Here is a 27,308-nt window from a genome sequence, read left to right on the forward strand (position 1 = left end):
CATGTTAGCAAACACACACACAGAGTAATAATCATCCTGCGAACATGCTGATAATAAGTGGGTACTGGACCTTGCTATAATATATCTTAGTTTTAATGTGCTTGTACAACGTGCTATAGAAATATTAAAACATAATGTCCTCGACATCCCTTTTAGCATCCTAGCAGGGAAAAGGCACCTCTCGACATGAACAAACCACGAACTGAACTTAGAGAGATGAGTTGTAAAGCACAGCATTCATGGCTTTTTTCACGATTTTCATTATTTTTGTCATTATTTTTCACTTCATTATTTCTCACTGCCTACTGGTGGCTGTTTCCCTGAGACTACTGTAAGATATGATGGTAGCTGGCAAGAAGTTTAATACCAGAAGGTAGAGGGTATTGCAGGGAAACATCATTGCTAACTCACAAAGGTCGCTCCTTACACACTTGCTGTGTGCTGGCAGCATTACCCACTGGATTATTTAATGGAATTTCAGTCTGATCCAAGAAAGTGATTCTGATGCCTTTTATAACCTTATCACGTATGATTTTTAAGTTCCCTTCCCCCCCCCCCCCCCCCAAGGTCTTCAGATAGTTTGGTAGTGGAATGCTTTTGAGTTAAAGTATCTCAAGTTTGACAAACTTTAGATCAACCACTAAAATCTTTCCCAGTTAGGTCATGGCCCTTGATTTTCAACTGGTTCTCACTCGAGTTTTACTGCTAATTGCTGCTAACTGAAGAATTCAACTTGCTCCTGCTGCGGCACATCTCGTTACAAAGGATGGTACTAGGCTGAGGAAGAAAATAATCCTTCTTGCCATCTAGAGATGAAAACTGGTGATCTTTGCCATTACGCTGGGGTTTTTAGTTTTGTTTTTAAGGGGTCTAAGTATAACACAGTCTGAAATAACCCTTAACAGGAGAACAGTAATAATTTAGGGCAAAATACCTCAGTGATGGAAATTGTAACAGAAACAGCAATTTTTTCTAAAGACCTTTTCTCCTCCTCCTCCTAGTATCACTTCTGCAAGTGCATAAAATCCAAATGACCTCTTTCATTTCACGGCACAAACAAAAAAGGTCTCCTTTGGGGGTACTGCCTATATAAACCAGCAGGATTTTATCGTGCTCATCCCACTTTGCGGGAAAGGTGAGTCCACTTTAAAGCTAACGTGGTAGCGAGTGCAAGCACCCTACCAAAGGTACAGAGGGCTGAGAGAGACAATAATGAACATAATTATAGTTAGTTATTGTTTGGTCTACTTACGGCCCTATTTTATAATGCTACTGCCAGCAGAGCTATTTTATGTGATGTCTTTTTCATGCAGCAACCTTTTCATAAATCAAAGCAAAAGCAATACTAGGCAGTTTCTCCTGCAGCCTGTTTGACAATAAAAGTTAACACTGAACCCTGGCTGTTATCAATCTTCATAAATGTGTCCATGATATAGCAAGCCTGTTCCATATTACACCGAGTCTGTTACTAATGCATGCACAGGAGCAACCCAGTGGCTTAATGGATCTCCTAAATGGCTTGAAACTTGTTAAGTGGCAAGGAAAGTTTTAAAGAAATAACTGCTTTTCTCATTTCTTTCAATATACGATAAAATGATTACACTTTACAGTGAGTCTAGCTTGAGAAATGTATATTGTACTACAATAGGAATTTTCACACACAAAATAGAGACCTCAGGAAAATGGATATCATATTCAAGAAACTATCGTAAGAAGCGGATAGGACAAGGGGTAATGGTTTTAAACCGAAAGAGGGTAGATTCAGACTAGGTATAAGGAAGGAATTTTTTTACACTGAGGGTGGTGAGACACTGGCACAAGTTGCCCAGAGAGGTGGAAGATGCCGCATCCCTGGAAACGTTCAAGGTCAGGTTGGACCTGAGTGACCTGATGTAGTTGAAGATGTCCCTGCCCATGGCAGGGGGGGTTGGACTAGATGGCCTTTAAAGTGCAAATTATCAGTATTTCAGTAGTTCCTTTCAGAGACCTATCTGACTAAGGATTTTTATATTCAAGCACTGTACTCAAAACCTGACAGAATTAACAGACTTATTTCAGCAGGACGCACATCCTCTTAAGCAGAAGAAGGGGGAATGCCTCATCTGTATTGATTTGGATATAATCTGAAAAAAATTAGTTTACAAGGCATATCCAGAACAAGAGGGTGATGGCGGAGTTTCACCTTCACACATCTGTACTGCAAGGATTCAAAAAGCAGCGATGACTTTATCTGCCTAAACATGAGGTTTACCAGGTACTGAGGAACTTGAAGACAACTTCTGCCCCAGGCAGTGTCATGCTATGCAGCCAGAGAGGAGTAACAAGTCTCCCGGTTTGAAATAAAGAGAACTTGGGATAGAGCCATTACATAGATTAGCTTCATCCTTAATCAATTCTCTTGAAAAGCCACCAAAACCTCTTCTGTAGACTGTCCAGAAGAATATCTGCAACTTCTCTACCTAAAGGAGCCAAACTATTTAGCAGAGAAGAGCTGGTGAACCTGATTCATTTGACAAAGAATTTATGTATAAAGAACTTGTTTTTAAAATCTACGTTGACCGCATTGACTGCATCTTTTTAGTGAGAGGTCTACAACAATTTTTTGCCCAAAGTACTGCGTCTATTCAAGACAAAAGGAGAAGAATATATGTGATGGAAGAAAAGGGACTGCATTTCATCAGCCTGTGCAAGAGTAAGATTTCACTAACAGCAGAGCGGTGTAGACAGAGAGGCAGTCTGTTACACACGGATCTATATAAAGCCTGTCTCGCAAAACCTTTCGATCCTGATCTTCTCGTGCTTCCAGTAATGCATACGACACAGTGCAGCATTTGCTACGGAATATTATCCGTCTTAACACACCCTTGACAGGGGAGTCCATCTTTATAAACTTTATAGCCACAGACATGGCACTCGAGCGGTCTCCTTAAAGATACACATATTGGTTTTATCTATTTTGTTCAGTTCCTTTCCCCAGGCTTAAATGTGTGCTTTAAATGTTTCAGGACTATACTTTGATTTTATATTGCAGGCAGATGAATGGAAAGGCAGAGGACAGTGAGAGAGAGTGCAGCTTTATGATTATTTTTTTTTTTTAAACATTGACAAGTTTTCCAATTTCAGTTATAGATCCTCTATAGAGGCACATAGCATTTGAACTGACAACACCCACTAACAGTTAACTGCTCCATAAACAGTAATGGGGAAAAATTTCTCCTACTGAACAGCTTTGTGTCGTCTTATGTTCTTTTAGGCTTAGAAGGTGGTGTGCTTTTCACGCGTCTAAGTGCACAGCATGGAACATAAATATCAGGTCACATCTATACAAGCCCAAATGTTTTAAAAAAGCCAGAGCAAACCAAAAATATTTAGGAAATCCCCTCTTCAAAAACAGCAGGAAAAGAGTTTTCATTTGTTTAAGAATGAAGCTCATGTGCGAGAAAATCTGAAAACACATTTATCAGATACTGTAAAAGCCTTTAAAAATTGGGTAGGACATTTCATGACCAATATATGCATTTTCTCCTATAGATGTCTGGACTCATGCTTTAAAAACGCAGTGATAACCACTGAAAGAATCAAAACACACGTTCAGAAAATAATTGAGCATTTTGCATCGAGGGGTACCGAGAATAACAGGGCAAAATTTAAAGAAAATGCAGGCAGAACATCAGGAAAAATATTCCTGTAAAGGACATGCATTAAATAACAGCATAGTATTTCAAGGGAAATAAATAAAATTTGGATTTCTGCTGGGGGATAGACTATCTTGTTGGACCTGAGTACTTCCAACTAACATGGCTAACCCTTAGTTCCATGGCTACCACAGCACAGCAACACGCTATTAAACGTCTAAAGGCAATGGGCTGATTTCCTACGAGCCATTAGATGTAGAGCCCTGTTACAATTAGGATTTTGCAGTCTATGGATGAGAGCTTCGGTCTCCTACAACAAGGCAGGTGTAATACTCTGGGCAAAGTGTGTACAGTCACACCGGTTGGTCTGTGAGTAGCTGCAGAGCTACCTTCTGATCAATTCGTTGACTTACACAGTTGTGTTTAGAGACGCCCATTGGGAAAGCTTGCTGAAAATTTCAAGCTAAAAAGGGAAAGAAATTTTTTTCAAGACTTTCATCTTCTGGGAAACAATTTCAAAATGGTCATATTCACAAAAGGCAAATACTGTCTAGAATTCAGTTAACAAAATGTCAAATTTTCTCTGATCAAAGGAGAATAATTGATAAACTATGTAAGTTTGGGGATAGAAAGAAGTAGTAATGCTCATAAGAGCAGGATTCATGCCACTCCCCTGTTCAAAGCTGTATGAAAATGCACATTCTGGTGCCCGGTCAACTCCTAGAAAATGGAACTGCTTAAGAAACAAAATTATATTTTTAAAAAACAGAATTATTTTATGCTGGAAGTGCTACTGACAGGATCAACAAAGAAAGCCAAAAGATCACTGCTTGATTCTAGTTAAGATGGAAAACAGAAGTTTGGGGACCATTATAACATTTTACCTGTAAATGAGACCCAAACCAATCAGGCCACTGAAAAAATATATACTGTATTAGGAAGAACAGCCTATAAAGTTTGCGTAAAAAAATGGTAGTCATTAACCACTTAATTCTAGACTCAGATTCGGCACATATTACCCTGCTGACCTCAGTCAAGTCCCCTAACCTTAAGGGATAACTGTACGCACTTACGTCACATCTATACAGGTCCTTTCATTATTTTTATTACGGTAGCACATAGATGGACTAATTAAAGCTAAATTTACATTAGGCAGGCAATTTGTTAGGCATTCTAATACATAAAAAAGCATAAATCCTACGCAGACCCATAAAGGCTTCTCCATGATCCAACATCCATGTAGCACACGTGTTGCCAACTGCCTGCTGCACAATTTTGCTCTATTCAACAAAAAATGAGAGTTACTCAAGTGCAACCTGGCACAATTTTATTTATTTGTTTGAGCCTGCTAGCAGCACAGAATGACAGCAAAGAAATGAACTTTCTCCTTTATCAAAACAGGAGTGACACCTGCGACGTGATAACCCCGTGCCACCCCCCAGGTACCACCCTCCCAGATGCCAACAGCTGCAGCAGCCCCTTCTCCAGATGTTGCCAGCCGCAGCTCTGCGCTCTGCATTGCCAAAATCCGCAATGTGCTGAGACACAAACATGTGAGGACCAGCATAAAATAAATGCAGTCTGGTTCTGGTACCAGCAGTATTTCTGTTGTTCGGATGTTTTGAGAATGAGGACTTGATGTTAAAAATGTAAATGGAACAGCACCAGGTTGCTGGGTGAGTGTGGGAAGATAGGGAGATGCTTGTTGAACATTCCAGGCCTGATGGACACATTGCGCTCAAACCCTGACTGCTAACCAAGGTCCAAATCTGCTTGAAATTCATCTCAGTTTAGATTGTCCTAAGCAAACAGGAAGATAAATAAGCTGCAATTAAAAGTGCAGCTCTGCTCAGAGAAGGAGCTATTAGAGCATACCTGTTCTCTGCATGCCTAACGTCTTACCTATTTCTCACAGTAAAAAAATAAAGTATTTTTTATACCGTTTAGTCTTTTTATACCATTTTACATTTTAGCTGCAGAGTAAGGTAGGTGCAATACACCTGCCAGATAACACAGTTTTCAAGTCCAGCAATAATTTTTACTACCAGCAATTAAGGAGAAAGTTTTACTTTTCAACTAATCTCATGTGAACTAGGAGGCAACAAGACAGCTTAACTACTTTATAAAACATCTTAATACTATTTTTACAAACCTTATTTTCTGAGTATGACAGCTTTTTGCAACAAAGCATATGATTTGATACTATTTCCCGAAATGTTTAATGTATACTTTGGCTTTACAACCGTGATTTCACTTAGATGGAGTCTAAGCAGAATGACCGCGGTCTATTTTTTTCCCTGATTTAGCCCAACGCTATTGGAAAGGAGGAAAAAAAAAAAAAAAAGGGAAGAACTGGTTAATTACAAGTAGCAGCAAATGAGCTGTAATGGAGGTGTTATGAATGTAAATCAGTGACGCCTGATGCAGCAACAGCAGCATCTGTGCCTGCAGCTTCCAAAGTAATGAGATGGCGCTGATGTACTGGCATCCTGCTTTGATCACTTCATCTTGTTCAAGAGGTCTGATGGGAAAGCAAAGGTCGGTGGCATAGACCTCCCTTCCTGCAGCTTGCACATGCACAAATATTAGCGACTGATCAAGGATTGCTGTCGTTCCACCCCATGATTTCGGAACGGATGGTTACATAGTTGGGGGCCTTAACTAAACAGATAGCACAAGCTCCTGCAATATGAAGTGTCATGTTCTAACATGTAGAGGTAATCGGCAATTCATTCTTCACCCTGTAACCAGAAACAGGTGTATGCTTCTTAAAAAAACCATACCATCAACTCTGCAAAATATGCTCCCTTCCAGAAAGAGAGGCTTGCTGCTGTGTGCTCCAAAGTGGGGGCTGTGAGATTTGTAGGCTTTGATCCTACAGATGGCTTGGACTCATAAAAAACATCCTTAGAAAAGGTATTTGTAAATCTCAGCAACAGAAGATTACAAAATACAGAACGCATTAATAATAAAAAGAAGATACTGTGGGTTTTAACCTTCCTTGGTTTAATACTGTAATTGGGAAATCATTGACTCATGTTTATACAAAATCCCAACAAAGGATGCTTAACGTATTAAAACAAGAGGCTTTAGTCCTTGAAAGGGAGCACGGAGCCAGATGTACTGCTGCAGAGCATTACATGCCAACTATGCCGCAAAGAGTCAGTCCTCGGTGGTCGTGAGTGGCTCACAAAATCCAGCCGGCAAGAAGAACTGCGCTGAATGAGTGCATCCACCAGTTTTCAGGGGACTTGGTTGATTACCAGCACACAAAACCAGGGAACACGCCAATTGAACTGTTGGCCACTGACACATGAAGGAAGAGTTTCACTCGCTTTCATAAGGAAGACTATAAAATTACTTCACGTGTCTATGTAAGCAAATATAGAAAACCCGGGGTGTGCTGGAACATGAGCACGTGCTTTCCCCTTCGAACACATCGACCAGACTCACCTCGAGGAAAGGGACCTTCAGATACAGAGGCATGTTTGCCCAGATGGTTATCCTACTGTAACAATATCCTACCTTCCAGAAAATCTTTTGTTCTTTTAACTACTAATTCACATGAAATAAAACAATTCCTAGTCATGACTTTGTGTTTTACTAAAATTAATTTTAAGATTGCTTTCTCCATTCCAGACAGTAAAGTATCTAACCGCGTGAAAAACTGGTGACAGCCCGAGGAGAGCTTTAATGAATGTACCCACGATTTCTAGAAACGAAACAAAAGTGGAAAAAGGATTACGGCAAACATAGAAAGAATTGGCTTGGCCCTCTTAATTAACATGCTATCTAAATTTTGAATAATGGATTTTAAAAGTTAATATAACTCTCAAAAAATACATTTAGTGCTTCAAACCTAGCTCCTGACCAAATAAGCACATCTAAAGTTCACATTACAGCTCAAACATTTCAATGAAAACACACATCCCCATGCAAACAGACTCATGATTCTGGGCTTAAGAGAAAAACACACAGATATTATGCCAGAATCCCCTGCTCCCACTCCGTTCAGAATGAATCTGCATCTAGCTAAAGAGTGCACAATTAATATTTCATCCAGCTCTGTTGAGTACTCTCAGTCCTAATGGACTGTATTGATCAAAGGAAGAAAGTTAAACATCTACGTTGCTGTAGGGAAAACTAAAGTTGTCATTTATGAAGTGATCCTCATTTCATAGGTAAATGTACGGAATAAAGGGGGTTTAGAATTTTTATATTCTAAAGCTGCTCAAAGGATATCCTCTTATATATATTTATAGGTTGAAGAGCAACCGAGATGGGGTAACTACTGACCGCCAAAGTCCCTTCATCAAGCCAAGCTGCTGAAGCAATAGGCAACTCTCTCTGAAAGGCAGAAATACAGAACTCCTGCTTCCTCGCTCCCATTCAAAGGCATGCAGAAGGCATGCATGGCGTAAAAGATTTTGCCAGCCGAGGGAATGCTGTGTCAAAGCAAAATCACGTATACAAAGTAGTAGTACAAAGTCAAACGCGTTGCTTGAATGAGCTCTGCCGCGGCAGCCCTCAGGTAAGTCTATCAGGACCAAGTACAGGTTGAAAGGAGTGAGCAAAGAAAACAGATTCTGTTTTATTCCTTTTGCATTCAAAAGGAACAGGATTTTGGATGTACAAGATAAATAAGAGAGACCGAAAAGATTTGTAGTCTCTTTATCAATTTCTCTTCCCACCTGAAGCAGCTCTACACGTTCTGAATCCAGACTGGTTTAAACCTAAGAGGGGTGACAATATCACATCTACTCTGCAAAACACCATTTACACTTCGCTTGTTAAGTGTAACACCGTTAGATATCAGACATCGGCACTGGTTAAATCAACGTAAGCAACTCTCACTGCTATGCCACCCTCCACACAGTGTCAGTGCAACTGGGTGCGCAGCTACACAGCACAGCAGCCTCGGGCAACAAAAAGGGGATGGGGTGGAAGCGTAGAAAGAGAAATAAGAGTATTCAAATACCTCTGCTGCTAAGAAAAGCTCCATAGTTTAAGCTGAGTTGATGGTATTTAACACTGCGCTCCTTCTAGCATAATTTACAGACATACCAGTCCTATGCTCACCTGCGGGATGTCGTGGATAACTCGGGACCATCATCCCCAGCCACAACACGCGAAAAAGGAATTCAAGAATACTACCAGCAACAGTATCATCAGGGCAAACAATACTGACACGACTGTTTCATGACAAAGCACTACATGTACGTGCTATATTTGTAAGAGAAAAGATTAATTCAGGATGTTTCTATTTAGAGCCCATCGTCTTTGGCTGAGCAAAGGGAACTCAACTAGAAGGCAAGCCTTCAGGCTCTGTCCAAGGATTTCCAAAGAGCTTTCTATTTTCTGTTACTGGAAAAATACTATGTAGTATTTCACAAATAATTTATAATCTGTGCTTTTAACTTCTGTTTTTAAAACCAACTAATGCTAATTAAGGTAGCAAAAGGAACTGCTAGAAAGTTTCTCACCAGTGGATCTGCACAAGCAGAAACAACGCGGAAACTATTTGCCTGGGTATCTCCCACACGGATTTCTATGTCACAGCAGTTTGTGAGTACAAGAAGATAGTTACTGAAGATATTTGCATTAAGGAACTATCAATATTCCTAACTTACAGATAGTGCAGGAGAGTCCCTTAAAAGTCACCATATGTGCCCAACATCAGAAGGGTAATGAGAAGAGTGAAATAAACCCACATTTCCCTGGTCTCAGTCCAACGTTGTCATTAAAAAGCTTATTTTCTCTCTAAACTGCATTTTTTTTCCAATGTCCAGAAAATTGGCATCACTGCTCTGTGAGACAATTATATTTGAAGATCGAAGTGCCACTGTTATTCATTTAATGTGGCTTCTTTACAAACTTTCTCAGCTTCACTTCCCAGTTCAAAAGAATATTAGCTAAAACACAACTTAAAAGAAGTATTCTTCGTGTTTCTATGTATCTACAGATAACCATCACACATAACCGTGCTTTAAATTTTATTTTCAGTAAACATTAATAAACCAAGCTTCATGATACAGAAGTCATCAATTAAAGGAAGATACGATATTGATTGTTTTGTCATTTATTCCCGTTGACTCTACCCTGAATCAAACCCCCTGCTGAACATATTTTCAAGGCTGTAATAGCCTGTTGCCTGCCTATCACCAAGCCCTAACTTCCATCAGCGATCAGAGCAATGGAAATGATCGAGAACCACATGAAACATATTGATTTGGTTTGTAAAATTGTTTTTAAAACGTCTCACATGTGTGAAGATTGTACCGTGTGAAGCAGTGTGAGCAAATCCCAAACCTTTCTGTGTTTAATCAAACGAGCTCCTCCAGTTCCCAAAAGGCATTCCTCCTGATGGCAAGGTTCATGATCAAAAGTCTCATAGCAAGGGAATAAAGCCATCAAAATCTGTAATTCAGAATAAACACCTAAGCTTCCAGATAGAATCATAGAATCGTTAAGGTTGGAAAAGACCCTTAAGATCATCAAGTCCAACCGTTAACCTATCACTGCCAAGCCCACCACTAAACCATGTCCTCGAGCACCACGTCTGCCCATCTTTTCAATCCCCCCAGGGATGGGGACTCAGCCCCTGCCCTGGGCAGCCTGGGCCAGGCCCTGACAGCCCTTTGGGGGAAGAAGTTTTTCCTAATACCCAACCCAAACCTGCCCTGGCGCAGCTTGAGGCCGTTCCCTCTCGTCCCATCGCTTGTTCCTGGGGAAAAGAGACCGACCCCCACCTCATTACAACCTCCTTTCAGGCAGCTGCAGAGAGCGATGAGGGCTCCCCTCAGCCTCCTCTTCTCCAAACTAAACAACCCCAGCTCCCCCAGCCGCTCCTCCCCAGCCTTGTGCTCTAGACCCTGCCCCAACTTTCTTGCCCTTCTGATGATGCGAAGCATCCTCCGTGATTAAGACTGTTGTTTGGCGCTTGCTAAATTCACCCAGGAGTCTATCAATCAACATACAAACACATATAAAACCTGCGCCATGATGCACAAGATCCAGAATTCGGCTTCGCTGGAGACACAGGAGTTTAGAAGTGACACCGAAGTGACACCCTGAGATACCAGGGAAAACCTCACCCTTGCTTTGCTTCACCAACCACCACTGGGCAGTAGAAGCCAAAATGGACAGCCGATCCCCAAAGAGGACCTGGATTTTCTATCAGTCTGGCCAGCTGGGGACTATGTTTTTGCCAAGAAACTAGCAACAAGAAGCAACTCCATGTTGTCTACGAGAGACCGGTGGAGCAAGAGAGGAATGGCAAAATATTTCGGAAAAGGCACTAGTGCACAGCTATGAAGTCTGTCATCTACCACAAGGAATCAAAACCCACAGAAGATAAAGTAAAAACATTTATTTCAGGCCGAATTTGCCCTACCCGCTTAACTCTATTCCTAAATGAATAATCAAGATGTTACTTGGCTCTAGACACCACAGGGGAATAAAATGTCACCACCGCAGCTGCCGAATTTCCCGCTACCAGCCCTTCCAATTAAGGAAAAAAACCACAATACAAACGTACAATTTGATTAGTTAAAGTTCATATCTTTGCCCAAAGCCTGGCTCTTCCTGTAATACCGCATTCTTTTCTTCTTGTGTAAACTTCTCATTATAACAGAGACATCTTCATAATATAATAATTCTGGTCATAATGTAACTGCGGGTAACATAACTCCTACATTAGAAAAGGCAGCATGCTCTAGTAATGTTGTTTTAATGTAATTTGCGTACTGCAGGAACTGACCGAACCTGGTCATTTAGGATTTGATCAATGTGAATTAGTGTCTTAAAGAGATGAACCGTTTGATAATTCAGAATTTGATCAATGTGAATCAGGACCTCACGGAGATAAAACATTTATAATGAACATTTGGAATATCAGTCTAATCCAAGCAGCGCTGGACAAGGTAATAAGCAGGCATCAATAAGGACTGCAGACAAAGTACAGAAGACCTGCCAGTTCTCTGATACAAGTCTATACGGGATATTTGGCTTTTCCCTTTTAATGGGGTGAATTATCCCTAAAGACTGATGAAGCCCCAGCTGATGTAATTTCAGGGACTAAATGGAGGAAGGAAAGGGAAAATCCAGGAAATGTTTAAGTAATTATCCACTTCTCTTTGCTCTTGAAAGAGATGTAGCTTAAAAAGTTGAAGAAATGCAAGTTATCTCAATAAAACTTAGCAGCTAATTCTAGACGTGTTTAAAATAAAGTGAGACTATTTCGTAATAATACCACAATTAGATCTATTAATCTCGCATTTAGAACCTGAAATCACACTGATGTGCAGCACATCGGTTTACGCATTAATAAAATTTAGCAGTTCAACCTTATTTAATTCTTCTTTTACAGCCAATTAAACAAGCTTTTTAAACACCATTGCTTGAAACTCTGTCCTCAATCCTCACATGCAATTAAACTGAACATGAGAAGTGCCTGGTGACACCAAAAGAGCATCATCTTTAGGTTTCACTAAATCATTCATCATTTATCCATCAAGTTACATACAAAAGGCAGTGATAAAATAACATCTGCTGAATTTAAACCTTCGATAAAAAGACATGGCATTTAAAAGGATTTTATATAAGGAAAACTTTTAAATTATAAAGTAGTATTGATATTTTATGCACTTTATCAAATCTACTGCAATTTATGCGTATACTTCAGATATCTTTTTCTTTTCATAACGTTTTCTTTTTGTTTTTTAAGGCAACGGACCAAAACTGGACCCACTAGTCAAAAAGCTCCAAATAATTTCTCAGAAAATTTGGCTTAAAGTGCAAAGAAAGCACAGCAATTTCAGCAATGGCATTACAGCGAAGACTAGTCAAAGAGGTGATTTCTACTTGTACTTTTCGCCTCTAGAAAATTAAGAAAAGACCAATCTCATCAAGTGTTAGGAATCTCCGATTCCCTCTCCACATCCCTTTTCATTAAATACTCTTTGGTTTATGCAGATAGACTGAAACATCCTTCGAAATGGCTTGCTTAAAATTCTTAGATATTGCCTGATGCTAAGGACTGGCCCCTGCTATATCTACCAGCTCTGTCCATGCAAAAAGGAACCCAAAAACATTTGATTTACTTAGGAAATGATATATACATTATTTATATATTAGGAGGAAAAAAACCCAAACCCAAAACCATTTCCCACCTCCGACCACAATAACTACCTAGAGCTATCAACCACTACTTCAAATCACAATAAAAGCTTGTTTTGGAATAATGACAGCCAGATTAGGCAATAATTAGATTTCAAAACCTGTAAATACTGCACTGTAACAAAGAGAGGGGAAATACCCCCTTGATGGGAATCTTATCACAGGTGGAAAAAATGACAATGAATAACAACATACCAGGCTTCCCATCCACATGGGAAACCCTCCAAATTATGCTTAAATCAGACCTTGAGTCAATGCTCATTCTGTCCCTCTCGTTTAAGGGACAGATGAATTCAGGCCTCAATATACTCTGCACCATTAACCAGTACAAAGACTTTCTATATACACTAGAGAATATTTAACAATTCATGATATTAAGAGATAAAATGATTTTTATCTTACAGTTAAGAACTTTATTTATATCGTTACCAGAAGCTCAAACAGGCCTTTTCTCTTCTTGCTCCTCAAAACCCAAACCAAAAGAAAATCCCTCCACAAACCTGAAAATCGTCACAGAATAATTCTTTTTATACAGCATTTCTTGGTTACTGCTGAGGCTAAAAGGCTGTAATAAGTTCTCTCTGCATCCTTACAAAAATGATAAATGGAACCTTCTGCCTAAGGGATGAACCAGCAGAAAGGGAAGAGTCCAAGGCTAAGGGTCAGAGTCGCTTTGATCCATCAATTACTATATCTTCATTTAACCATCCTCGGGACTAATAAAAATTATTTAATTTGACCTTCACTGTTAAGGGCAAAGCAAAGTTGCTACTTTAAATCCTTTCACATCACGCAAGCACAGGATGAATACTATTGTAACGCAAAGTTGGAACGACATTTTTGGTTCTCCATTAGAGAAAAAATGTTAAGGAATATATTTTTAGAATATTTCATGCATCTTATCAAATATAAATTAATTAGTACATTACTAACTGCGTGTCCGATTTCTATGCAGCTTATGGCTACCATGCACTGGCTTCCAAATTCTTCAAAATTCTCTCATTTCTATAACCAGCACAGCCTGATAGGATCTATGATGGGGGAAGGGGAATTATTGTGAATTTTAATGTGGATAAGAACTCCTCTAGCTGCCAGGCTCAAAAACAACAGTAGAAAAGACTTACTTGAACCGAGCTGACACTTCATCGGCAGCTTTTTGGTATTGCTCCGTGGTAACTTTGTAGAACTGGGCACTCTGGAAAGATGAAAAAAAAAAAAAATACAGATATTATATACTATCATTTATATGCATACTAATATCTAGTAAATAATGCTAATTTGGATATTTTATCCATTTAAGGTGCTCCAAAAAAAACCCAAACCCAACCCTCAGATCACGTATTCTACAAAGTTTCAGAGATGACTTTTTTTTCTGTGTGTGTTTTGTTTTGTTTTATTTTGTTTTTAAATAAGTGTGTCCTCTTGGTTCCAGAAGGTTACGCAAAAGAGATGGCTCTTAGGAGGACTCTGTAAAGAGAAATGAGTTAAGAATGACGTATCTAGCACCAAGGGCTGCTGAAGCCTTTGAAGCTTCTCCACTAGAAAAAAAAGAGGGGGAAAAAAAAAAAAATCAAAATACTGAATCCTTACTTCTTCACGTGTCCCTGTTTGTGTTACTTACACATATATCCCCACCTAGATTGCAGCTAATACTCGAGTCAAACTTCGAAGTTGCACAATAAATTACCTATGGCTTGACTTTCTCTTTTGCTCTTTGCCTCGATAATGCCTCTCGCAGTGAGTTATTTTAATATTCCAAACTTCCAGGTCACTTCAATCAGTTGCTAATTTTAATTTTTAAAATCAGGCAGCCTCAGAACATATTGTCATCTCCCCTAAACCCAGGAGTGCCTTTCACTCCGTTACACCAAATCATTAATTTCCAAAATGCAGGCAAGACAAGATTGAATCATCAAGCAATAAAACTTTTCTATGCTTAAAAATGGCAAAGTTTCTCAGCGGGATGTAGGATATTCAAAGACAAACCACTATAATGTTGTGATGCTTCATGTCTAGATAATATATACATGGTATTTGTAAAGAGGTTTTTATAGCCTTAGCACAGCTGGACTAAAGAGGTAATAACTGAGGCACCTGGCTTCACAGTTGGAAGAATAAAGAAAAGTTAAAGCAGTTCAAAAGTTCTCTAAAACCATTTTTCTCTGAATGGTGGGGCAAACAGGTCGTGGAGATGTAGAAAGGTTTTGTTGGCATTTCCAAGAACTCTTCCGTAGCTTTGCAGCTCTTGAGTCATCTGGCATCCCAGGGAGTCACGTTAACGCAGCAACAAAACCCTTACAATCACACACTGCACCATCACAGAAAAAACATTTTGAATCCTTATTTTAACAATCTAACTATTAATACCATGGTTTAAAGTGATTCATGCCACAACACAATTCCGCATTATTTAAAACATTTAACATACATGGACGGCACAAAGCAGTCCATAAAAAGCATTACTGCAATTTTATTTTGAGTAAAGTAACGGTTTTATTTACTTAAGACGTTGATGTATGAAAAAGCAATATGCCTAAAACATTGTTAGGAAAAAAAAAAATTTAAAAACCCTGTAACTGGAGAGATCACTCTTTTGTAAAAGTCAAAGATGACATAGTCTCCTTGATCACTGGGTTAGTAACCATGTCCTGAGCAACATTCATCTGTGCCAAATTATGTTATGAGGACTGTAGGTAAGATAGCCCGCTACAGCAAAAACACTTGATGGAAGCTCCAAAAGAGGCAGCCCTATCTACAAAAATAAAAAGAAAAAACATTTTTCTTTTCCATTTGCGGATCTCATCTTCCGAGGTTCCTCCTTGTGAATTATAATCTTGAAATGTACAGAAATTACTGAAAAAGAATACCAAGTCTGGACACGGGTGAAATTGTATTGCAAGTCTAATATTTTACCACAAATTATAACAAATTGTGTAACATCCACTGCAGTCAAAGGTCACGCACAGATCACAAAGAGCACGGTGGTCTACTGCACTCTTGCTTCTGAGATTCAGACCTAATAAGTCATTTGTACGGGAATCAAGGTTTCCACGCATGTGACTTGGGGTCATTTATTTTTTCATAAATCATTGTTGGCCAGTAAGAAAATGAAAATGAAATCCTCCTCACACCAGTGACCCCCTTGTGTTTAGCAATCTCAGCTGCCCAATGACAGTCACATCCAGGTTCCTTGGACGCAGATGAAATCAATAGGTATGCGATTAGACAGCAGCCTGACCACGGTGCGAGTGCGGACAGGTCACCATTTGAGATGATGAATAGCTCTCTATCATCCTATGGTCCCCTACGATGCTAACATTTACTATAATCTTATTTGGGCTGCGATTTATCTTTCTTTTGCCTGATCAATAAAGATGAACACAACAGTTGTAAGGATCGATTGCAATTTTTTATCATTTTCAAGCTTGACGGAGCATTTCTGACACAAAAACAATATTCTGAGTGTACTTGTTCTACTTTTTAATTGCAGTTCAAGTGATCAACTGAGCTGCTATATATGCCAAGAAGTTTTAATCCTACAGTAGACTCAAGCTATCGAGAAATCGTCTGTTATCTTAGATAAAGTGTGCCGTGTTTCTCGGATCAGATCTTTCTTTGAAATTCATTCAGGTTCTCTTTTAGAGATATACTCTCTATAATCCAGAAACGAAGTTTCATTTTAGAAGTCCTTCCTAATCCTCAAGATAAGAGTGCAGTGGTCATTTCTCTAAATACAGAAAAAAATGGCGCTATAACATAGCACTGCTAACATAAATAATTTCCTCAGTCTCCAGATAAATACATGTACGTATTTACATTGTCGGTATAATCTGTATATTCATGTACCGGTCAACTCAAAGAGGAGGAAAAAAGCTGTGATCCAGTTCTCAGGCTGGCAGCAGTGGCAGAGCATCAGAGAGCAGCTCTGGATCCGGCCTGTGGATCCCCACGAGTTCCAGCAGATATTCCAAATGCAGCTGGTTTCTCCCCAAAGCGCGCACAGGCGGGGAGGAGGGAGGGAAGGGAACAGAAATGCAATACCACTGACCATTCTGCATCCAGCATTGTGTGCGTGAACATACAAACCTCAGCTATTTTTATTACATTCCAGATACTCTATATATACTCCTAGGAGTCTTTTGACTAAGGAAGCCACTAAAATGGTAGCAAATACTACAACCAAGCTCCCTTGTATCTTTGATTTGGGTCCCTCAGGCGCACGCATTATAAAACAGTCCTCACTTACAAAATTAGACAGCATTTTCCCGTCTTTAAAGTCTCCTCTGTTGCTGTGTAACAAAAAGATGGTTTTCTGCAGACCTTTACGGTCTCCTTTGTTGCAAGAAGTATGAAAGTGCAGGGAGTGTGTTACAAAAGACACGAGGAACTTCCAAGAGGGAACAGAAGTGTCAGGGTTATGACAATTAATCATCATCCCAGATATGCAGAGGATGCTATTTCTGTATCTGTTATGGAATTCTCGCACAATGTGGGCATGTTGCTTGACTTCAGTATCAAAATAAAGCAGCAAATTCGGTTCTTGATGACTAAACCCTAGCTTCTTCAAAGTCAGGTATCTAGTCTAAACTGATCACCAAGGCGCGCTCCAGAATCACAGGGGTTGCTGGCTAGCGGATCCCACCCACCTCACAGAGTATTCAGGACGACAGGAATTACTGTATCGCTGCCGACTCAACGGGGGCCTGAATAACTAACTCAAAATAGGTGATTAACTTTAAAGCTGCTAAAGTTGGGGGAAAATTAACCGGCTTGTGTGCATGCTCCTCATTTTCCATCTGCTTGACTGAAGGAACTGCCCACCTTTACAATAAAAACTGACGTACTGGACCAGACCAAATACTGATCCAGCTCAGGGCTCTGGCAAGTAGTAACAGCAGACGTGTAGGATAAAGAGCCGAACAGGCACACGGTGATGCTGGGTGATCCTCCAGCACATACAACATCTAAAATCCAATCCTAGGGGTATGCCCCAAATTGCACCATGACTGTCAGCATGCCAGATTTGAGCAGCTGAACACAGCCATAGTCAATAAGTGAGAGTTCTATTTCCAACACACAAAATGGCAGAAAAAGCTACGGTTTCCAAGACATCATGCCTTTACCTACCTCTTACGGAGCACAAAAGGTACTTGTGATCATTAGTCACCATGCTTTTTCCATGCATAGAGAACTTCAGCCTTAATTATCTTCCACAGGAATTAGAGAATTTGTTTTCATTTCTTTAATATTATGGGAATGGTAACACAGAAAGGCCTATTAGAAACTAGTAAGTTTTCAAAGTTTCAGTGCTGTAAAATAAATAATGAATGCCATGCACACTGAGTAAGCAGGGTCATATGGGGGAAGCCCAGCAATTACAGGAGTGGGTATGGCGATACGCTAGAGGTCCATGTCATCTGAAGCAGCCCACTGCCTTCTATGCTGACATTTTCAAACTTGGAAGTATTTGATTTTAGCACTTGGCTATTCTTTCAGCAGAGAAAGCTTAAAAAAAAAAAAAAAAGAAATAATTGGTAAAGAGCAAGGTGGGGGAAGAGAAAGAAGAAATCCACCAAATGGTAGAAATGCCATGACGTAGAATCAAGACATCGAGCTTGCATCACCTGGAAAAGTATGATGCTTAAGATCTTCAATACAGTCCTGTTCTACCTGCACTAATAAAGCAGTAGGTAGGATTGACTTCTGCTGGCCAAGGTCTCTTACAGATCCTGATATTCCCAATAGCTATCAACCTCTTTGCCCTGTTCCCTCAATGCAGACAGCTGCTTCTTCCATCAGTCTACTCCTAACTGTATTTCCTACCCTGTATCTCCAAAAGAGGAGACTCTCCTGTTAACCGACTTCTGCCTTCTCAACTTTTGCCCAGTCCCCCTCTTTCAGGCTGTGCCTCTGATGTCCTCAGCTTAAACCTCCTATCCCTCTCAGTCTCACAACGCTGGCGCAGTAGGTTGTCCTTGGGCCGTTCTTCTGGCCATTTGGGCTTTGCACTGGCCAACACGTATTTTGACAGTCCAAGAAGTGATTAATCTTCAACCTTTGCTAGCACTTGGGCAGCAGCATCAAGCAGATAAATACACTGTAGGAAACAGTATTTTTCTCTTACTTACCCACCTGAATCTGTATGGCAGAAGGTTTTGGTAAGATAAGCAGAATCTGAGCCAGAGGCGCCAGGGAGACCGCTGTTTTAATAAATGTGTGAATTAATATTTCTACAGGAATATCAACTATCCTGCTGAACTGCAGTGGGACAAGCTCCGGCACATTTTCCCAGGAATGGCAAAATCCAGAATCCAGAAAGCATCCAAACTCTGCCCAGTTTTAGCTTTCTTAAAGAAAATTCTTAAAATGCAGTTCCAAAAACCACCTATTCGACATTTTTTAAAATCTTGTGACATTGTGTTAGCTACCGTACAGACAGTAAGCCATTCAGAGGAGTTTTATTGAAAAAACTGCAAAAACTCATAGCGTTTAGTCAAGCGACTAATTTCACGTGTGACTTCAATCTAATTGACCTGAATAGGACCACCACACGTTAAGTTACTTAAATGTTTATGGCCCAAAGATAACCCATAGGATGCAACCAAATGGAGTGACAAGTACAATCTCTATGCCTTTTACTCAGTACCCTTCTTTGAAAAGAAAGATCGGGATTTGTCATTCTTGGGGAAGAAGTGCTTTTTTTTTTTTACCTTCAAAAAAGGGAACAGAGAGAAGCGTAGGCTGGCATTGTGGAAGAGCTAAAGAAAAGAGGACATGAATTTTAATTTTAAATCCATCCAATTTCTCCTGATAAATACACAGAGTTATAGCAAGTATAAATAATGCTATAATTCAGGAAGAGAAAAATGGGATCTGACCATGGGCAAAAGTATTTTCATCGTGTTTGCCCCCAAAATAATCTTCCCCGAACAAAAGTAGGAGCAGAAGCTTCTTAAAGAACATACTGTGGAGGAATAGGAGAAGAATTATTTTGCTAGATAGACCTGATTTCAAAGGTCTGTGTAAGAAAATAAATTCCTACAGAACCTCAGAAGGTCAGCTGTTTTGTCTGCATGTGGGACCTCAAAGCAGAAGTGCATGTTTTAGTCTCTGCTGAAAATCTTCAGATTTTCAGCCAGATAAAGTTCTGAAAGATCTTGTGTCATCCAAGCTGATAAAAAGGTTATCAAAAGAACTGGGAGAACTTGAGAGCCCTCGTTTAATTTCACTGAAGATACATCACCTACATGCACTATTTTATTACAAATGTGCTGAAACTGTTTTTACTGCAGACATACCATGACTTCTTTTTGGCATTGAAATTCCTCTTTTAAGCCCCTTGGCTCTTAAAGCCCTGAACAGATTCAATATGAGAGTAACATTCATGCAACCTATTTAAATTTTTTTTTTTTTTAATTTAATAGTTATGTAGTTAACAGTTTATTTGACAAAGAAAAAGACGTGTGACTTCCATACAAAAGAGACAAATCTGGCCTTTGCTTCAAGTTAGTGCTGTGAAAGACAAAAATGAGCACAGCTTGACTTCAGAGCAGCTCAGCACCTGCTCCACCCACCAAAGGAACGAAGAGCTTGGGCTGTTTGGCACCTTTGAGAGTCAGGGTAGAATTTTTAATTTAAAGACTTCTTTTTCCTTGTCATCCTCCCCCACGGAAGGACTCAAAGCATCAGCAGGCAAAGATTATCATGTTCCCTGAATGGCAAATTGGAAAGTTTTCTTTGCCTCTTTTTAATCCATTTCTGCTGAAGTTAAGCTTTCTTTTATCCCTTAATTGAACTTCTGGCCATTTCATCTCAGTATCTTCTGTGAAACCATTTGTGGATAATACGAAGCGTTCTGTTTTATTCATTCTGTTGACATGCAGCCTGAGATCTATATGGCCTTAAAAGAGAACATTTCCAAAGTCAGAAGGAAGGAATAGCTCTTAAGCCTATAAAGTTGCTTCACAGGCTTGAATCCAGCCTCAAGCCTGCCGCAATCCCCATTCTGTTCTGGTGCTGCAAAGGAGGGACAAGAAGCCAGGCACGGCCACCGCTGTCCAAAGAGACCTATTACAGCACTTGTGCAAAGGAAACCCATGCAGGAGCGTGGTTTGGGTACCGGAGGGGACCGTGAAAGGTGTATGATCACTAGATCATGCCCCATGGCTATGCAAACTATAAAGTAGACCATGTGGATTATAAAGAAAAAAAAGCAAGATTAACCATTAGAAGAAATAGCCTTAAAACACGCAGTCAGGCTTGATCTGTGAAGCTGCCACTAAAAGCAACAAGTGAGCAAGAAGAGGAGGAATTGGGGAAGGGGAAATAACAAAAAGAGAGTAAGACTACCTACCGTAGTGTGCATACATCCCAGCTCCAAACGATATTAAATTACAGCTTTATAAATATATGACCATTTTTATGGCATCTTTATTTGAAATAAAAACCTCGATTTGTCTCTGAATTGATGGAAAACCAAGCATTTAACATCATACGGATTCCCAAGTAATACTGCATCTTTATTCTACCTCAAATGCTATTAAAATGATACATGAATGAAGCAATTTCTTCTGAAATGTCATCAGATCAGGCCTTTGCTCGAATTTTTAGATAAGTTATTTTTTATAGAAGTTATGACTGCTCTCATCTGGTCCAGCTGCACTATTCAGCCAATTGTTGCATTTTTCAACTCCAGAGATGAAATGAAGGACGTTCAGCTCTGCATGCAGGGAACCTACATACAGCTTATGACTTCTGCTCTTGTTGGGGGTTTTGCATGTTATTATGAGCTCCTTTTTGAATGAGGGGACTGCTTGCTTTTGGTATCGTTTTGCCTTCATCAGAACCCACCAGATGGACCAGAAAGTTCCCTGTACCTGTCATAGGGCTGAAAATGATAAGGCTCTCAGCTTTTATGGAAATCTACACAAATGGAGCATCCTTCCGTAAAAGAATGGCCGCTGCCCAAAGCAAACCAGTTTTCCAATTCTGAACCGCAGTTAACGGTTGGACTCGATGATCTTAAGGGTCTTTTCCAACCTTAACGATTCTGTGATTCTAAAGGTAACCTCCAGAGAAGCACCCAGGAGACCCTTTGATGAGAGACTTTGACCACGTAACAAGGATGTTCAGGACAACTCAGAAAGAGTCAGAGACTGAAGATGCATGGACAGATCAGGGGATGTGCTTTCATGGCAGAGGAGAACTTTTTATGTGCAAGAAGTGAGAAAAGTAGCTGCAAGGCAGGGAGAGAGAAGACAAACTGAAAGAGAAGCCCCAGAATTTAAAAAAAAAAAAAAAAAAGCTAAGGTAACGATCTGGGATCCTGGACTAAGCCTACAGAGGACATCCAGATGGTAAAGAAGTTAAGGCTAAGACCGATTTTCAGGCTTTTGGTGGAGTTTGCCTAGAGCTACGTAATTCTTGTGTTGGCTCAAATTCAAGTGCAATTCCCCCTCTTCTGCCTTTACTCTGGAGTCTTTGTAAAACCTCATCTCCCCCTTACGTCCTGGAAGAAACTGGCTCTGGACCAGCGTGGCTCTCTGACACAGTGGATGTCTGAACTACTAGGGACTGAAGGGAGGACTTCGGACACCCATGCCGCCACATGCCTGTCTCTACAGAGGGACAAAAAAGCAAACGGGTATCCAAAACAGTGCTGAAGCTGCCAGAGAAAGAGACAGTACTACAACCTACTCAAACAAAGGAAACAAAGGAGAAACACACGCCGTATCTTGGCAAATGTTCTGCCAGAAGACAATTCACTTCCCAACATCATTTGTTTGATTTCATGACATGTGTGTTTATCACAGAGCATACATTCAGTGTGCAGCCAGTGGGGCAAAATACTTAACTCAGTTATCAGCAGAAAATGGGGAAAATAACATATTCTTTGACCTTTTCTTTTGAATTTCCAATTCTGTTTTTCAGGCACCACTAACTAATACCTTTAACTGCAACTATTAATGTCTCTAAAGTTTCTCCCAAGATATGCTTCACTTCATTTCACTTTTCTGCCCTAGTAGAACATTGATCTCTAATTTGTTAACACTCAGAGCTGCCAAAGAAAATGAAAACCTTTGTGAAAAGGACAAATCTATTCAAAGTTCTTACAGCTATTCAGCCAAGCATCTAATCTGCATGTAATTGTAGTACAGTCTTTAATACAAATGTTCTCAATCTTAGAGATGCATGTGTAAATGCACAACTACATTTACATCTCCCACTGATGACAAGATGCCTCATCTAAATGATTCCTATTTACAACTTTCCTTCTCAGTCTCACCCCTTTCACTGTTCTACATTATAAATTACATTCTCCCTAGGGTACCAACGGGTATTATTTCTCCGTGTCCTAAAGCAGACTTTCTCCCCCAAAATGGCATACGGACACGTCAAGTTGCCAAGTGCTGTCTTTGAGGCATATAGGAATGGGTATTGCTGCTGCCAGGGGTGATGCCCAAGAAAGGTAAGTTGAGGAAACCTTTCTGCCAGTGGCATTGGGTACAGACTGCAGCACTAGGAGCAGCACATTCATAAAGTATTTAAAATTCCTGGTGTTGGTTGCCTTTATGGAATTAATTCTTAAATTCAGATCCAATGGGCCACTTTTGCAGAGCAAAAGCCACACCATAGGGAACTGTATCAGCTCACAAGCAAACGAGGATCAGCATGAGTCTTGAGCTGGACATTATGCATATATCATTGAAAAAAATACATATTTTTGCTATCACAGCAGAAAGTCAACTTAGCTTAAGTCTTCTGTTACATTCATGCGTAGTTGCAGCTCATCTGCTGCGTGAATAACTCTTACAAAGTCCAGTGGTGTCAGAGACTCAAGGGATGACAATTTGAGCTTACTCGCAAAGCTGTTGTTGCAAACTTTTACCAGAGACAGCTCTGAGTTCAAGATAGCCCTTCTACGGACTACAGCAGCCATAATTTTAAGATCATGTTGCGCATCCTCTGCGGTCAGAGGAACGATCTGGGAAAATCACTTTAAACACCACCTCTTTCAAACTCATTTTGGTCAGCTTTCAAAAGGCAGACAGATATCCCATGAAAGTGGTCAAAAGAATAAGAGAAAATTGCTTCTGTGAATTATGGGTGAAAATTTGGCTGGATTATCAGGCTCTACTTGGAGGCCAGCTACATGCAGAGTTCCTCGGGGGTCTATACCACAGCCTTCCTTGTTTAGCATCTTTATCAATGACCCAGAGATGAAGCGCGTGCTCACCGAGTTTGCAGGTGACACCAAACTGGGGGAACATGCCCTGTGACGAGAGGCCAAGGGAACATCGCTTGTTCAGCCGGGAGGAGAGGAAGATCTGGGGGGATCTAACAGCAGCTTTAAAAGCCCTAAGAGAAGGTTATCAAGACGGAGACAGGCTCTTTACTGATGTGCAGTGGGAGAACAAGAGATAATGGTTGTAAATCAAAACAAGAGAGGTTCCAAATAGATACAAGGAAACATATTTCCCTCCAAGTATAATTAAGCAAGGGGACCGAGATCCAAAGAGGTTGTGGTATCTCCAGCCTTGGAGGTTGTCAAAGATCTCACCGGACAAAGCACTAACAACTTTGTCCTCAGTGTTCATCCTGCTTTGAGCAGGAGGTTGGACCTCCCAAGGTCCTTTCCAATCCAAATAATTCTATGAATATGTATGCTTACACTCAGTGATATATCCGATATCAGAATGAAAATCTATTTTGGCTTGTAGATGTGCGATCCGCTCTGCAGCTGTATATGAAATTCATCTCGTGGCAGAAGCCCAACATAAAGAATCACAGATTAGCTCTATCTTCTTTCAAATAAATGGAAAGTAGCTGGCTTTAGCTTTGTTTATTAGATCTACCACTACCACTGCTCAGCGAGATTGGTTGCCTAAGGGCATAATGAGTGCAAGATTACCATTTTTTGAAAAGCACAATGCTCCCACAAATAACACTTACGTGCCAACCCTCAAGAGATCAAGAATAAAAGTTCTTGAAAGAAATGCTAAAATATTCCGTCTCTCTCAAGCCAACAGCCCTGGCAATAGCGTCATCTCACAGACTTGTTCCTGTCCCTAAATCATAGCTTTAGAAAGTTTTGTCTTTGTTCTTCTGAACTGATAGGAGGTTGTGGTAACTTTCTCAAGTAGCTGCCTCAGCACAGCCAACACCCAGACTCAAGAACAAGTTTGATCAATACTACCAAAGCCCTCGTATCGTGGAATTACGAGCTGCAGTATCCAAGTAGGATGAGCTTATTATTCAGGCCCACTTTAATATTTGCATTTGGTGAGACCAACAAACTTTTTTGGATATTGCCAGCACAAATACTCCCAATGTTGGTATCTGGCTTTTTACATCACTGTGAGGTGAAAAGATTTTGATGATGTCAGGATCAGCAAGCCAATAAAGAGGAGGTGAATAAGGAGAGGCCATCCTTTCACTGTGCAAAGTTCATGATCCATGTCAAGCCATTTACAAGATATCAAGACAGAAAGTCTTTCAATCACAAAATATCAAGTAACTCACAGCTGATGCTGTACAACAAGAGCTAAGCAAAACTGTAAAAAACTACGTATCAATGACAGTTTTTGGTGATTATGAAGTGACTGAAGTACTTCCAGAATGGTCTTTTGCAGCTGCTTTGAACACCACGCGCGAGCAGTGAGGAACTATCAGGACTGGTATAATAAGAATGCTGAGGATATAAAAAAATCGCTTGGTGAAAAACATATGTATTTGTTCAGATGACTGATAAGTACCTGAATCCAAGAAATCTATGTTTTACACTCAGTCTAGATTGAGAACTATGCTCATATTTAGTGAAGCAAGAAACGAAATGAGCTTCGAGCATGTTTAAATTGAACTAATGTGAGAATTTTTCAATGCTCTTACAACAGCGTATCCCAGCAGACCCATTCTGTTCGGAAACAGCCTTCTGAAAGAAATGCAGCCAAAACTAAGGCAGGTGGCCTTCTCACTCAAAAACCTGCTAAATAAAAAATCCAGGACCTATGAAAAAGAAACCGATTAAGTGTCTCAGCATGCCACAGCGTAATCATTAGCACCAAATACATTGCTTTGGAAGTTAAAAATGGGGTTCTATTGCTCTCAAGTAATAAGACAACATGCCACAAAATTCCTACAGCTGGATGATATGCTAGGCCAAATAATTCAAATGCAGACCTCTAAAAACATTCATTATTTATAACTATATTTTGTGACCTCTAAAGATGATTCCCGCTATTTACTGGGCTTCTTTTTCCTGCATTCTTTGCAGGTTCTCTTTATTCCTACTACCCATTTCAATTCTCCCTCCTGCAGTGCTCAGTGCATCTTTCAAGCCGGAGCCGTTATTCTGCCTTTCAACCTTCCTGCAGGTATTTAGTGCATGTTCTGTCCTACATATGTATATTCTCCCACTGGCGTCTTTATTTTTCCTTTCCATTCTAAGTGATCGCTTGTGTTATACACCTGTATTTCTCCAGACTTCTCTGCCTTTCACAGACACCTCTTTCTCATTAGTCTGAATGGATTTTTTTAGTTGTTTCTTAAGAATGCAGTCTGCGTCATATATAGTCCCCCATATCATGTCCATTTATTTTGGCAAACGTTGGGAACTCAGAATTTGCCTGTGTAGGTCACCGCTGTTATTATGAAGCAGGTCTGCTAATCCCTCTACCCGTGCTGGCGATGGTCCGCAGCATTTGTCTCTTAGGATGGGACTCATCACACCTAACCTCAGCTACCTATAGGTAGGTGCTTAAACTGCTCTTCCTCAATAATCAACAGCCAAATAGATGGGATGGTCTGATCAACTTTCAGCAGCATCTATCTCTCACCGGCAACTACTGAGTAAACCCAGATATTTAATGCAGACTAGAAGTTTCCACTTTAAGCTAAGTTAGAGAAAATGCATCAGTGCCACAGAATCTCACCAAGGAGGATATGCAAAGACACCGTAATTTAGACCAACTTTTCTCTGCAGCAAATACTCTGCTATACACTTGTACCATGCCAATATAACAGCAAAATAATACATAACAACTGAGGGAAGAGTTACACGCAGCAGTTCTTTTCAAAATACCAGAAACCCAACCACAATCAGTTATAATTCTCCTTCATTCCTTAGAGCAACAAGTCTAGCTACATAAATCATGCCTCTATACCGATTAACGCAATTGCCTGATAAATATATGGAAGTCTTTACAAGTTTTCATTTTTGCAGTTTATTCTACATACCGCGTTATACCTATATAACATATGAGAGCATTCAGAAGGCACTTGATATAGTCAATATTTTTTTCTCCTCTTTTTCCCTCCATAGTACCAAAGCTACTCAACAAAAGCCCCATATCTTTGATTTGGTCAGCTATCTTAAATCCACTATGGGAAAAACATCCATTTTGTTATTATGAGATCTGGAAAGACCTTGTAGGATCTACATCATTGTAAGCCTACTGAATACTAAAGTAGCTCTTAGCAATGCTGAATGTATTACTG

General features: G+C 40.0%; 1 protein-coding gene across 2 annotated transcripts in view; it reads right to left on the reverse strand.

Annotated features, from left to right (window-relative positions):
- Positions 1-27,308, reverse strand: part of CHCHD3 (coiled-coil-helix-coiled-coil-helix domain containing 3) — a 164,268-nt gene that overhangs the window by 15,232 nt on the left and 121,728 nt on the right. For both annotated transcript variants that reach the window (XM_082310170.1, XM_082310169.1), the window contains exon 6: positions 13,937-14,007. In XM_082310170.1, coding sequence (XP_082166296.1) covers positions 13,937-14,007 — 71 coding nt within the window. The remainder of the gene's footprint in view (positions 1-13,936; positions 14,008-27,308) is intronic.

The sequence above is a fragment of the Platalea leucorodia genome, assembly GCF_965183815.1.
Source record: "Platalea leucorodia genome assembly, chromosome: 4".
NCBI lineage: Eukaryota > Metazoa > Chordata > Aves > Pelecaniformes > Threskiornithidae > Platalea > Platalea leucorodia.